This window comes from Lynx canadensis, chromosome B4 (assembly GCF_007474595.2).
Source record: "Lynx canadensis isolate LIC74 chromosome B4, mLynCan4.pri.v2, whole genome shotgun sequence".
Taxonomy (NCBI): domain Eukaryota; kingdom Metazoa; phylum Chordata; class Mammalia; order Carnivora; family Felidae; genus Lynx; species Lynx canadensis.
In genome coordinates this window covers 125,316,657-125,331,007 of record NC_044309.1, presented here as the reverse complement: position 1 = coordinate 125,331,007, position 14,351 = coordinate 125,316,657, and the positions used below count along the sequence as shown (strand labels likewise).

Genomic DNA, 14,351 nt, shown 5'->3' with positions numbered 1-14,351 from the left:
CATGGGCTTTCGGACTTAAGGGATCAGAGGACCATTTTATGAAGCCATGAGCCCGTGAGGTGCTTGAAATTTAGTTCTGGGGAGGAAACTTTTGAAGAATAGATCTTGTATTGACTAAAGGGCCTATAATTAGGTTGCAGACAGTTCTTGCAAAGGAAAGATAACTCCATTTCTGAAATGAAAAATAAGCTACTTTCCATGAGGATCCTATGACCTTTAATAAGAGCACATCTCTGAGGAGTGGAACGGTGTGTCTGAGGTTTCAGGGAAGCAGTAAAATGCTGTCATGCAGGGAGGCAATCCCATGGAAAGAATGAACTAATTTCAGATATGGAGTTAATTGAAGGCAAAGGCATGAGGAGAATCCTGACCGGTCCACTCTAGGCCTTGGCTTTGTCTTTGTCTTTTTTTTAATGTTTATTTTGAGAGAGAGAGAGAGAGAGAGAGAGAGAAGAAGAGAGAGAACATGAGTGGGGGAGGGGCTGAGAGAGAGGGGGACAGAGGATCCGAAGTGGGCTCTGTGCTGATAGCAGAGGCCCACTGCAGGGCTCAAACTCACAAACTGCGAGATCACGACCTGAACCGAAGTCGGACGCTTAACCGACTGAGCCACCCAGGTGCCAAGGCCCTTGGCCATTTTGCTTCACATCGACAGAAACTAATGTTCCTCTTCTGACGTTACATGTAAACCAGAAAGACATCCTCCATTTTTTGTAACCTGCTCTCCACGGAGCATCCTGTAAAACGATTCCCACCCTCTCCCTTCCCAAGCCCGTCTTCTTCCCAAATGGCCTTGTGTATTTGGTTCTAAAATGGCTGGCGGATGGTTAAAAATCCCAAGATCTCCTCACTCATCAGTGTTTCTCCCAGGCCAGAGCATTGTTTTGTAATACGCATTTTCTCGAGTTATACAAGTTGTGTTATTCCCCCCGGGGGCAGCAGGAGGGAGTCGTTAGGAGCTGGGTAATTAGCGCGGTTGTGAAAGCCAGACAATCAGAAGGCAGAGCTGGACTGTCAAACTGAACATCTGATGAAATTCAGAATTAATTTGGAGAAGTAGCTGTTGCTATAGTAACCAATCCCCACTCTCCCTTGAAATGGAAAATAAACAGAAAACAAGAGAAATCATTCAAGTTGGTGTCTGGGAAGAAGGCCTTTCTGCGGGACAGTAGAAGAAAATGGACAGAGTTTGCATATCAGTCTGTGCAGAAACAATGGTAAAACCATCTCATGCAAGCAAAACTCTCAAGGCATTTTGGGTGGTCCAGTTCCATGCCTGTTTCTTTAGCAATCTTTTCAAGCCATTCGAGTTATCTCACAGATTTTTCTCTCTGATCATCTAGGTGCTTAAAGTCTGTATCACACAGGTTAGCACTTGATTTATTTTATAAACACTGCTGGTTGTATCCAGCTAAGTTGCAGCTCCTCAGGGCAAAAACAGTGCCTTATGTTGCCTTTGTATCCCCTTTAACTAAACAAAGCAAAAAGTGCTCCAGATTGGTAAAAAAGCATTTTCAGAAAAGCAGTGATGCTGGTCTCTTCAATGAAGGAGGCTCTTTATTGAGTACTATGCAAGGAAAGTAAATGGATGATGGTGGAAAGTGGTGGAGAGTCGTGGGAAGAACAGAAACTTGTGAGTCATATAAATTTGGGGTCAAATCCATATTGGTTACCCGCCCAACACAAATGCGTACAGATGAGCATCGAAAGACATGCACAAGAATGTTTACGGCAACACTATTCACAATGACCCGCACCTGGAAACAGCCCCAATACCCATCAACAGTAGAATGGACACAGCCCTGACATACTCACACAACGGAGTACTGGTCAGCAACGAGAGTGAACAATCTTCCATTACGTGGAACAGTCATGGATTATTCTTACAGTGTTGAGCTAATGCAGCCAGCCGGACACAAAGAAGATATACTGCATGATTCCATTTTTAGAAAATTGGCAAAATTTATCCCTGGTATTGACCGATATTCATCACGGAGGATGTTCAGCCTGGAGGATGTAGCCTTGCAGGGGGTCAGCCCTGTTGTTTCACCATCGGAGTGCCGGCTCCCTATTTATGAAGTAGGGATAATGTTAATACCTATCTCGTAGGATTGTTAGGATTAAAGGTGACAATCCATGGCATGCAGTAATTGTCCACTAAGTGTTAACTATTGTTATCGCAAATAAGCCTTCTGAGGAAGGAGAGATCACCATCTGACAGGGAAGGCTCTTGAGGGGAAGGGAGCTCTGGTCTATTTCTTAGGCCCAGGATCCTGGGTGCTGCCCTGTCCCTTGCTCTGTCTATTTATGATGGTTCTTCGCAATGTTTGGGCATATCTGACCCTCCTCCCCCCCCCCCCCCCCCCAGAACTCCTTATGGGCATTCAAGGCCTCTGTGGCTCATTCATAGCCCTCCTCTCCTTTCTTGCCCCTTAGTCCCTAGCACCTGCCAACTGCCGCTGGTTCTGCTCCTGTCTCTGCCCTGGCTCATGCAGCTCCTTCTGCCTGGCCTGCTTTCCCCAGTCTTAACCTGGTAAAGTCTTCTCTCAATACCCCCCCCCCCCCCCCCCCCCGTGCCATTCCCATCGTGGGTACTTTATAGAAGTGTATCGTTACACTTAAATCCTGGATCTGTAGCAAATGGCCATGGCCTGGTGCTGTGGGCTGACTCAAGCTGAGCTAAGTTTCTATTCAGGGTTTTGATTTTCCTGGTAGGCCTGGCATGTCAAGGGCCATAGTTTTCCTTACCATTCTGGAGCCACTGGGCTTCTGGGTAAGACTGGCCAAGAGACACAGGCTTTCATTTTTCAGAAAGGAAACCCTTCCCAACTGGTGGAAAATAAGCTTTTGCTTAGTGACTAACAACATAAACACAGACAAGATTTCTGGGCTTATAAATAACCAGTTGTAAAAGTGCCCAAGGGAAGCGGCCCTTTTTGCCAGAAGAATGGCCAAGAGCTCCTAGCACCTCGCTGATAGTGACCTTAACGTGGGCAAGGAGTCTGGGGCCAAGGGCGCGGAAGCTGGTTATTCTTCAGGACAGACCCCCAAGGCCTTGCTCTTTCTTATATGTTAGAAACCCTGGGCTCTTCTGGAAAAAATAGTACTTGATCTCTAAGGCCCTTCCTGCTTGAAAATTTTGTGATTCTGCGGCAGCCACAACACGTTTTAAAGAGCGATGGCAGCGGGGAGAGCAAAGTCGTAGGGTTTTATTTTGCAGGAGCTGGCTAAGAGGCAGATGAAGTAATTCTGAGGAGAGCTCCCGTTTATTGAGCACTGGCCGAGGCAGCACGCTGGAGGAGCAAGACCCGTGAGCTCACGGAGTGCCCTGTGTTTGACTGATGAGACCGAGGGTCAGGGGGTTCACGTATAGGTGTGTTAGTGTAGTGGCCAAGAGCGTGGTGTGTGTGGTCAGACTGCGGGCCTCGGCCTGGCTCCGCCTCAGACCCTCTGTGGCCCTGGCAGTTATTAACCTGGGTGAACCCAGAATTTCTCACGTGTACAATGAGGATACTCATAGGACCAAAGCCATATGACACAATTCCTGCAAAACACTGGTCAGCTCAGTGCCAGCACACAGTAGCCTTCAGTAAGTGCGCTGTTACCAGAAGGGACTGGAAGCTTCATGCATATCACCGTGTGGCCTCCTTGGTGAGTCATTGAGGTACCAAGTCTGGAACTGTTGTTTGCATTTAGCTAATCTAGGGTTACAATCAGGGCCTTGACCCTGAGGCTTGGCTGTGCTGCTTCCTGTGGGAGGGGTGGGGGTGGGGTCGCAGAGCCCAGCGTGGCCACTTGGACAGTTCTGTCACCCGCTGCCCGCAAGCCCAGCCTACAACAGTTGAGGGGCCGATTTTATCACTTGGATATTATCTCGTTCACCCATTGTTCCCCAGCCTGGCTCCTGGTTAGTTCCTCTGGATGTCAGTAGGGGTGTTGAAATGGCCAAATCAACCCGCCAAACTCAGAGTCAAAGAAACCAGACTCTCCTAGGGCGATCGAGCATTAATTAGCATTTTCCAAACATTTTGCCTACGTTTGATCGCAGAACCCTATTTTTCCTCCAGAGTCTCTTGCAGGACTGTGCTCCACAGCACATGCATCTGGAACCGTTCCCCGGCCCCCCTCTAAATACAGAAAGCCAGCTGAGGGGCAAGAGTGAAAGGCAGGAGACCAGTGAGGACGGGGCCTGCAGAGCAAGGGGTGGCTGGGGACGTCAGACAGGACAGAATCGAGATGTATTTTAGAGGGAGGCCTAGAAGGACTTACTAACGGAAGCTGTGTAGGAAAACGTCCGGTGCAGCGAACTGTTGAAACGAGTGTGCTTATGTCTGCCTGATACCAAGTCAGCCGATTGGAAAGAGACCGAAACGGTCCTGTGTCTGTACCAGGCGAGTGACCCACACCTTCTGATAGTCACTGAGGGGACCAGTGGTTTGGCCTCCCCTGGGGACGCATCAGACTTTTGTGTGTAGGGGGGTGAGGCTCCTTCTTTATTCCCCTGTCAGAGAACCTTCCCTCTTTCTTCCTTCCCCACCTTTTAAAATGAGAAAGCCCGCCGTCCTGTCCAGGACATATCGCTCCGTCATTTTTGGAGCCTGAGCCGTGCCTCCCGAGGCAGCTTTTCCAGTTTCCAAAGTTTATTGTTAATGAAAAGGGCACAACAGGCTGAAATCCCTGGCAGGAGCCAAGGCTGCAGGGTACCCCGAGGCCAGCAGACGCAGAAGCGGCCAATTTTGTCTGGCTGTTCTCCTTCCTCCTCCTCCTTCCCCCTTCATTTTATCAGAGACGTTTGGCCTGACTTGAAGGAGCCAAGAAGGAACTGGAGGGGCTTGAGCTTCTAACAGCCAGTGACAAGGTGTGGGAGGACAGAGGACCCAGGCCTGGGGCATGTTCCAGTTCCATTCCGTTCTCATTGAGTGTATCTGGGAGTCTGGCTCAGTGCTAAGGCCCTGGGTCCGATAATATCCATAGTCACAATACTAGCTAATGTCACTGAGCACATGCTATAAGTGCAGGCCTTGTTCTCAGCATTTAACAAACCCAGTGTCAATAAACGCTCCCAACAGTTCTTTTTTTTTTTTTTTTATGAAATTTATTGACAAATTGGTTTCCATACAACACCCAGTGCTCATCCCAAAAGGTGCCCTCCTCAATACCCATCACCCACCCTCCCAACAGTTCTAAGAAGTGCTTACTAACGTTACTTACATTTTACAGTTGACCAAACTGAGGCACAGAGAGGGCGGGCCACTCCCCCAGAGTCACACAGCAATTAAGAGGCAGACCCAGGAATCCTACTTAGGCGTGTCTGATTCTAAAACCAAACGTTTTATGTCTAAAAGTCCAGACTCACAGTCCAGGCAGAGGAAATGGGTATGTAAATCAGCACATAAATGTATGCGGTTTGAAAGTGATACGCGTATTAAGTAGCCATCGTGAGGGGCAGAGGGAAGCAAAATAGAAGCCATATTGGAGTTCAATCTTGACAGACGGGCCGGAGTTTCCCAGGCAGGTGAGACAGGGAGGAGTAAAGGCAGGGGGAAGGAGGTGGGAAACAGCAGTCATTGGTGGGGGGGGGGGGAGAGAGAGAGAGAGAGAGAGAGAGAGAGAGATTGTGAGAAATGACAAATGGTCCAGCACTGGTGGACATCAGGGGCCTGATGGGGGAATGGTAGAGACTGATGAGATGGAGGGATGTAGGCAGGGGTCCTTCAGGGACGGTCTTGGGTACCCTACAAAGGTTTTTATACCATGTCCCTCGGGAGTGATGGCTTTCAAAACAATTATTCTTTATTTTGTCTTTGCTCAAAGGATGTCCATCTTTGTGAAAGCCCAACGGAGCCCAGATAGCAGCAGAGTGGCTTTGGTGCAGGTGGTGTCGAGGACCTAGTGCCTGTGCTTTGTGGCTTCCCCTGACCAGCACCCATGGGCATCTGCTTGATGCTCCCTCCCAAGGACTTAGTCTGGCAGAGTGTGAACATCACTGCTAGAGAGAGTATCAGGGTTGGGGAGAGAGAAGCGGTTACAAGCATTTTGGAGAACAAGTTCCCTGGTGGTGTGGGGGTTGAGTAGGATGGGGCTGAGTCAGGGAACCCAGCCTGGGGTGGGGGGATTGCAGTGGTCCTGACATGCCACCACGTTAGGCTATGGCATCACGGGTCCCCACCAAGGCCAGAAGCCAGAGGTGAGCCGTGTCCCAGTCTGGCAGCTCAGCCAAACTGTGCAAGTCGCCGAACTTCTCTCGCTCTCAGTGTCCTCATTTTTCAATTACTGGTATTTCCCTGAAAGTTTGCTGTAAGATCTAAATAAGTCAGTACATGTGGGGCACTCAAAACCTTACAGGCGCCTGGCACAGAGTAAAGGCTATGTAATTATTTACTGTAACTGTCCAGAATGCATTTAGGAAGTTTTGAGCTCGCTCATTCGATAATTGTTCATTGAGCTCCCATGTCAGCGCTCTGGGTGCTGGCGATACAGCCGTGAATGAAATAGACCAACCCTCATTTACATTCTAGTGGGGGTGACTAAATCAATAAATATGGAGAATACACGGAATAGGGCTAGGAAGGGTCCACAGGACCACACAGGATCTGGTGGGCCACATTTGGAACTTTGGGTTTTATTTTGAGTAAGATGGAAAAGTCTAGAAGGTTTTGAGCAAAGAGGTGACAAGTCCAGCCACCCATTTTGGGTTCAGAGTAGCTCGTGAGGTCCAGGTCGCTGGTCCATATCGAATGGTTAACGGATGGTAGTTGTTTGTCGTACAGGGGGCTGTTCTGGTGGGCGGGGCTTAGGAAAATGATCCTGATCAAGGGCAGGGGGCCATCAGAGGAGAGAGACACCTTTCCCTTAGGGTTACGGAGGTGTGTCCAGTAACAATAGCGTGACGTCATCATCTACCTGGCCGGAACACTCGCCCAGCCCCTCGTGACGTGGAATGGCCTGACCCATTGCTGTCTCTTGGCCCCTGCTCAGTGACATCTCCGTCGTCCTCCCTCGCACCCTCTGTGGTCATAAGTGAGCTTGTTGGATAAACAGGGTGTTTGTGTGTTGCCGTTCCCCCCACAGTGTTTGAGAACAAAGACAAGATTGTGATCATCATGGAGTACGCGAGCAAGGGGGAGCTGTACGATTACATCAGTGAGAGGAGACGCCTCAGCGAGAGGGAGACCAGACACTTCTTCCGCCAGATCGTCTCCGCCGTGCACTATTGTCACAAGGTACGGCTGCGCCCCGCCGGGGCTTTGCTCACAGATGGTTTTGATGGTGCCACGTGGTCCTTTTCATAGAATTCAGGTGATATCTGTTCATTGTCATGTGCATGGAGAACTTATAAAATAGAAGAAAATCACCATCCCCCGTGATTCCAGAATCCAGGCATAGCCCGCAAGTGACACTTCTGTGCATTGCTTTCCAGTCTTTTTCCTCCTACTCCTAACATCTATTTTTTTATTCGAATTTCTTATTTTGAGTAATTTTAGAGGCACAGCAAAGTTTCCAAGATAGTACAGAGAGCTCCCATTTGCCCCTCATTCACTTTTATCCTAATGGGAACATTTGACATTACGGCAGTACATTTGTTGAAACCGAGATACTAACATTCAGGCATTGGTGTTAACAAAACTACGGATTTTATTTAGAATTCACCAGTTCCATCACCGCCCCCCCCCCCCCTTGGCCTTTCTCCATTCCAGGATCCAGAGCACCACAGTATGTGTATTTTTTATATTGGTGTCTTGCCTTTTCACTTAGTATTTTAATGTAAACCATTTTCCCACATTACTAAAAATTCTCTGTAATTATTGTGATTGTTGGCCATTTAGGCTGGTTCCAATTTCTGGTTAATATGTTGTAGTGATTGCTATCTTTATATATTAACCTCTTCCACTCATCTGAATGATTTACCTGAGGGATATTCCAGAAGTGGAGTTACTAAGCCGCTGGTTGTGAACTTCCTGTGCTCTTGGTATCTTTCCTCACATAGGTTACACCCACAAAGGTTACGTACCTACACGTACGTTTTATTGCAACACGCCTAATGGGATGTGCTCATGATACAGCCAGGTTGGCTACCCTTTGTCTCTGGAGAAGGAAATGAAGGGCACAAATGATTCCAAGACGTATTTCAGCCATCATTGTTACCAATTATGTTAATCATGATCCCATCCTATTCATGCTGTTTATTTCAGGAACATTCTTTCACTTTGAGGACAATAGTGACTTGAATCCAACATGGCGTCCAAAATAGAGTCAGCTTCTTCATTCAAATGATTGCCACATGGGGCCTTCTGGCTTGTTAAATATTCTGGTTAATTGAGAGTGGCTCTGTAAGTAATTAGAAGATGATTATTCAGGGGCGCCTGGGTGGCTCAGTCAGTTAAGCGGCTGACTTCCACTCAGGCCATGATCTCATGGCTCAGGAGTTTGAGCCCTGCATCAGGCTCTCTGCTGTCAGCACAGAGCCTGCCTCAGATCCCCTGTTTCCTTATGTCTCTGGCCCTCTGCTGCTGGTACTCTCTCTTTCTTTTTCTCAAATTAAACATTAAAAAACTTGAAAAAAAATTTGATAATTCAAATCTAAAACCTTTAATCCACATGAACACTGTTGGACTTCACTTTGCTGACTCCAAAGGCACCGATCAGATCAAACAGTATTTTATGCTTTATCATCAGGCATCGTCTTAAAGCACTACAGATCATATTTTCATTATTTGTAATGGGTGAAGACTTAGGCTTTTGTATGAATGGGGCTTTATCAGACTCATTCCATCTTACTATGAACACTAAGAATGCAATAACATAAATCAAACTCCTCCCAATATTTAAAACTAGAGAAAAATGGGGTAGCTTGTATTCGTATCTTTCCTCCAGGAGCCTTGGTTTGTATATTTCTGAATTCAAAACACACCCTTGAAGTTTTGTGTTAGAAAAAGCGTAGCAGAAATACAACTTTTGTGTCTTCAGCCAGTGCTTTTGAGGATATTAGGAACTGTCAAATGGAAAGGAAAATAAACAATAAAGCACCAACTATAAACATGCAGATTCTGAACTAAAGAAATCTTTTTTTTTTTTTTAAGTTTATTTATTTACTTTGAGAGACAGAGAGAGAGAGTGCATACGGGAGGGGTATAATGAGAGGGAGAGAGAGAGAATCCCAAGCTTCCGGCAGTACGGAGCCTGATGTGGGGGCTCAAATTCACAAACTGTGAGATCATGACCTGAGCTGAAATCAAGAGTCTGAAGCTTAACCGGCTGAGCCCCCCAGGCTCCCCTAAAGAAATCTTGAATGAAACACTAAGAACTTCTAGCCAGTTGGTTTGCTTACAACAGCAGCTTCGATTGCAAATGCCCTTTATGCCGAATGATATTAAAAACTCACTCCCTGCTGTTTGTGCACCCAGCCCAATGTAGCTGGTTGTCTCAGTTCCACCTCTCTGCCCACGCCCACCCACGTCTTTAAAAGATCATTGGGTTTTACAAAGGATCATGAGTACTAGTTGTTACTGCTGTATAGACCAGCAGTCTGTTGGTTAATGACTGCTTTTCACCCTCTGTAGGCTAGCAGCCTGTCACTGCACTTCAGCGTCCAGCCTTGCCAGAGTTGGCTTGAATGGAAAGGTCACGTAGGATGGCAGGGACCCGCTTTGGTCAGTCCAGTGGCTAGGGTCTCATTGGCCCCTCCCACCGCCTCCCATCACCTGAGTCCTGCCAGCAGAGAGGGACTTATTGAAGCTTCCCTCCCAGCTGCTTAGGAAATTTCCATGGGGGTGTTACTGTTCTGCTCTGAACAGATCTGGATTAGTTTCATGGGTCAGAATAGATTGAGCAAGTCCCCTTTCCAGCCTTGGGCAGGCAGGCAGGCAGACAGACAGACAAGCCAGGTCTGTGAGCCCCACTTTCTGAGTCTCCAACAGAGATATCTGCTTCTTCCCTGGGAAGCACACTACAGACAGACATTGTTTGTGCCTGCCTGCGACTATATTGCTTTCACACAGTGGAATTACATTCCGACAAAGACTCCCCCTGCTGTTTTACAGGCTCTGAGGGAGAATGGATTCCAGTCATTTTTCCCTTAACCACACAGCAAGTGACTAATGCTCTCCTGTCCCTGGTCATTGGCTGGCGGAGAGCTTCATGACAGTGAGAAAGGCCCTGAAGGTTGGAGGCGAAGACCACCGGGCTGGTGCATTTCTTTAATCTGTCAAATCGTTCCCTTTGCTCCCCGGCTCTTGCTCCCTCTTTCTTGATCTCATCCCAGCCATCCCATTCAGTCCCCTGCCTGTGTTCTCGTTTCAGAACGGTGTGGTCCACCGGGACTTGAAGCTGGAAAACATACTGCTTGATGACAACTGCAATATTAAGGTAAAGCTCGTGTCTCGTTGATTGATAATACGGAGCCTGGGGATTGTGGCTGGTGGGGCTCAAGCAGCCCCAGGCTGCAGCCCAGAAGTCAGGCATCAGGCGGCTGCTGGGTCCTGCCCTGGCAGGCAGGTGCAGGCAGTCATGGGGCTTAAGCCATCAGTTCAGTTCGAACACTGAGATTCAACAAGCATCTCTCCAGCTCCAACTGGATGCCAGACATTGATTTTCACGCTGGGATGACTACAATACAGTCCCCGTCCCCAGGAAGCTCATGGTCTATAATCATCGCCATAAAAACACTTAGGACAGTAACAGGTTGCACATGTTACTGATATGCAACTTGCCTGATATCACTTCCATTTAATCTTCCCAACCCTGTGACACGGGCACTGTCATTTACGTCATTTCACAGATAGGGACGTGAGGCACAGAGAAGTTAGGTAACCAACCCATGGTGACACAGCCGTAAGTAGTGGAGTTGGGGTGTGAGCCCATGTCTGCGTGACTCCTGAATGCTTGAGTTGCCAGCAGGGTCCCAGGTTATGGAAGAGTTGGAACTCCTTCCCTGCCACCCTCCTGTCACTGCCATGCCGCCTCCGTCGCCCTCCCAACCCTCCCACCCCCGTAGCCAGCCTTGGGACCGGGCAGCTGCCGGACAGGATGATGGCCTGTGCTGCCGGGAAGGAGCATACCATCAAGGGATGGCCGTACTTTTACGGAGAGTGTTATTGCTGGCTGCCGCTGGAGCTGAAGCTCTCCCGGCCAACGGGGTTCAAGTGCCTCCTGCGGAGCTCTCTGAATGTCCTTTTGATCACGTCTGCAAAATAAGCAAATACGGTTTCAAAATAAACGGAGCCCGCCGCATGGGTTTCATTATGAAATGGCCTCAGTACTCCCGCCACCAGGGGATCCCTCTAATTGGCCGCTGGTGACGTTAGTGCCTCATCCCTGGTCCCGGGACAAAGCATGGGAATGACCTCGCATCGTCCCCTCTTTTTGTTGCTGTTGCTTTCATTTGAGAGGGTGCATCACAGGGAGACTGTTTCCTCTCTTGGAGTTTGGATTCTGTTTGCAGATCATGGTGGCAACCATGGGTTAGCATCATCCTTTGAGAGGCTCCCAGAAGCCATGTTAGGGTGACGTCTTGTTTTTGCGAGTAGTGGACTGTGGTCACACATTTCTGTGTTAGTCCACAGAATAAGGAGGGAACAATTGGTCAAACAATTTCTTCCTAGGATCAGGCGGTGCAGTCTCAAGGTCTCTCCCTTTCTGGCAAAGTGGCTGGATTATTCTCGTAGGAGCACTGACTGTGTGGTTGGGAAATTCTGTCCTGCGTCGCTTACTAGCCGTTTGCCATCGGGAAAGCCACTTCATCCTGCTTCTGTGACTATAAAACGGGGTAACTGTGATGCTCACAGGCTTGTTTTGAGGACTAAGCAAGATACCCCGTGTGTAGCTTCGTACATTGCTGAGCACCGTGCAGTGAGTCAGGGTTCAGAGCGGCGGCTTCGGAGTTGGGTAGCCTGGAATTTGAATTTGAACTGCAACTCTGCCCCTTACTAATGGCGGTATTTTGGATAAAGTACTTGCCTAAGCCTCAGTTTCCTTGTCTGTCCAGGAGGGATGCTGGTCCTGTCTCTGGGGGTTGTTGTCTACTTGTCCAAGTTTACAGTGACTACTTCCTGAGCAATTACCATGTGCCACACCTTGTGCCCAGTCCTGGGGAGTCCATGGCAAATGTGAGCATTTTAGACCATATGTACTTAGAGCACTTGGCACTCAGGTCTTCGTGTCCGAAGCACCCGTGCAAATGGTTGGCCACCGGAGAGGACGTTGAACAGGGAGTCAGCTGCTGGGAAGGTGCCTGGGTCCTGGGGAGTGGTGGCCAGGCCATGGCTACATAATTGGGTTCTTGTCCGAGGGACACATTTCTAAGGGTTTGTGCCTTCCACCCTGGTAACTTTCTCAGCGATTCGTCCTGCCACCTGCCCTGGGAGCTCTCGAAATGAAATGTAGTCTTTACAAGGCCTGGAATGTGAGCCTCTGGCTTGGGGATTGGCTTCTGTGGGACAATGTGACCTCTTGGTCCCATGATATAGTCCCAGAAGTGATAAGGCACATAGCTTCCTATGGAGTCATAGAATTTCCCAATGGAGGAGAAGAATAGTTAGAATTCTGAAGGCAATTGTTCTGGGAACAATGGTGCAGGAGCCCAGGGGAATGGCTCATGCAAATGAGCCATAGGGCAGTGGGGTTGGGCCTCAAGGCTCCCAGGACTGAGCCCTTCAGTCTGCGCTCCCTGTCCTTTGTGTAGGTGAATAGCAGATGCACAGAACGTTAATAAAATTGAACTGTCGGTCATGTTTTTTCTCCTTGTCTTTTCGTTAAGAATCTCTACTCCTGGCATTGCCCAAGGTGAAACACACAAGCGTGGGCCCATGCGCGCACCCCCCCCCCATCCGCACAGAAACCAAACCTTCCCATTCCCCAACACGAATTTTTCCTTCTGCTTGTTCAAGGGATGCTGCTAGGATCTGAGAATCCTAGAGCTTGAAGAACGTTGAGGGTCATTTTCTGACCCCCTTGTTTGCATGATGAAGGCCCAGGAGGTCTAGGTGACATGCCCATGATCATGTGCAGTGAATCCATGTGGGCTTTCTGTGTCTCTGTTTCTGCAGAGTGTGGCCCAGCACTTGCCACACAGCGGGTACCCTTAAGCTGTTTGGGTTTGGGGTGAAAGGATGACAGCCAGGATTACAACTCCCATGTTTGACTTCTGGGCAAATTCTCTTTCATCATTTCACACGCACTCCCAAGGTTTTTTTTTTTTTTCAATACGTTTCAGCTGGTGTTGATTTGTCTTCCGGCTGTATCTGCCTGGCTCTTCTCTTCCTGACTCAGCACTTTGCTGGAAACATACTTAGAAAGGGCATTGGTGGCAGAGGCAGCAGACACATGACCACACACCGGCCTCCGTGTTCTGGAGAGCCCGTGGCATCAGCGTCTGGACTGGAGGGAGAAAGCCAGCGGGATAAGAGCAGCCAGGTCCCTCTCACAGCCCCCGCTGGTGCCTCCCTAGCCTCAGTTCCGATTCCTTCTCCGGGATTCCAAGGCTGGGGGTGGGGGAGGGGGGCTTTGGCCCCGGAAGCCTCCAAGCATGCTACTGGTTTAAATGTGACCCATGCCGCTGCACTTTGGTGTGAGCCAGGTAACTCGTTGTCCCCTCTTCTCTGCCTGATGTTGATTTGCAAAGGGCACATCTGGCATTGGAAATTATTTATCGGGCCACTGTGAGAGGGCGTGGCTTCTAAAAATATTCACATAGTCTGTTGGCAGAAAGAATGAGAGCAATGTGCCTCTTTGGGTTGCATTCCGTGCTGCGGAGAGGCCTGTTAAAGCCTCTGTGGAGTAAGCCTATGTCTACTAAAATAGACGCCCGGCATAGCAGTAATTTGCAATTAATAAAAATGGGCCAGATTCACATCCCACTCTCTGGGAGAATGGAATGCTGACAATTCCCATAGAAGGGTCCTGTAAAAATGCCTTGAAGTAAGAGGTCCAAGCACTGGGGTCAGCTCGCCTCCTCAAAGAGGGCTGGGAATTTGGTGAGCTCCCAGGGCTCAGAGTAGAGGGGCATAGGGGAGATGGCCTGTTGCCCCTGATGACAATGGACTCAAAGCGGCTGCGGACAAGAAAAGAAATTTGAATGGCTAGGGCTGAGATAGAAATCTCTGAGGCTTCACAAGGCCAAATGGGGCAGCTCAGGATATGGCCTCTGGGCTTTGATTACATGCGTGTGAGAACTCTGCATTTGTGCATTAATTAATCTGTTCATTTGTTCACTCACCCAATTACGTGTGTGTTTGTGTATACGCGTGTCTCCGTGCGTGGCTGCATTCACTCATCTATTTCCGCACTTACTTGTTGAGCAAATTGAGTATGTCCTATGGGCAGTACATATTCGACCACAGACATGTACTAAGTTC

The 14,351-nt window shown here is 48.7% G+C and overlaps 1 protein-coding gene across 2 annotated transcripts in view; it reads left to right on the top strand.

The window, feature by feature from the left end:
- Positions 1-14,351, top strand: part of NUAK1 (NUAK family kinase 1) — a 72,810-nt gene that overhangs the window by 43,048 nt on the left and 15,411 nt on the right. For both annotated transcript variants that reach the window (XM_030320433.1, XM_030320434.1), the window contains 2 exons: positions 7,072-7,223; positions 10,300-10,365. In XM_030320433.1, coding sequence (XP_030176293.1) covers positions 7,072-7,223; positions 10,300-10,365 — 218 coding nt within the window. The remainder of the gene's footprint in view (positions 1-7,071; positions 7,224-10,299; positions 10,366-14,351) is intronic.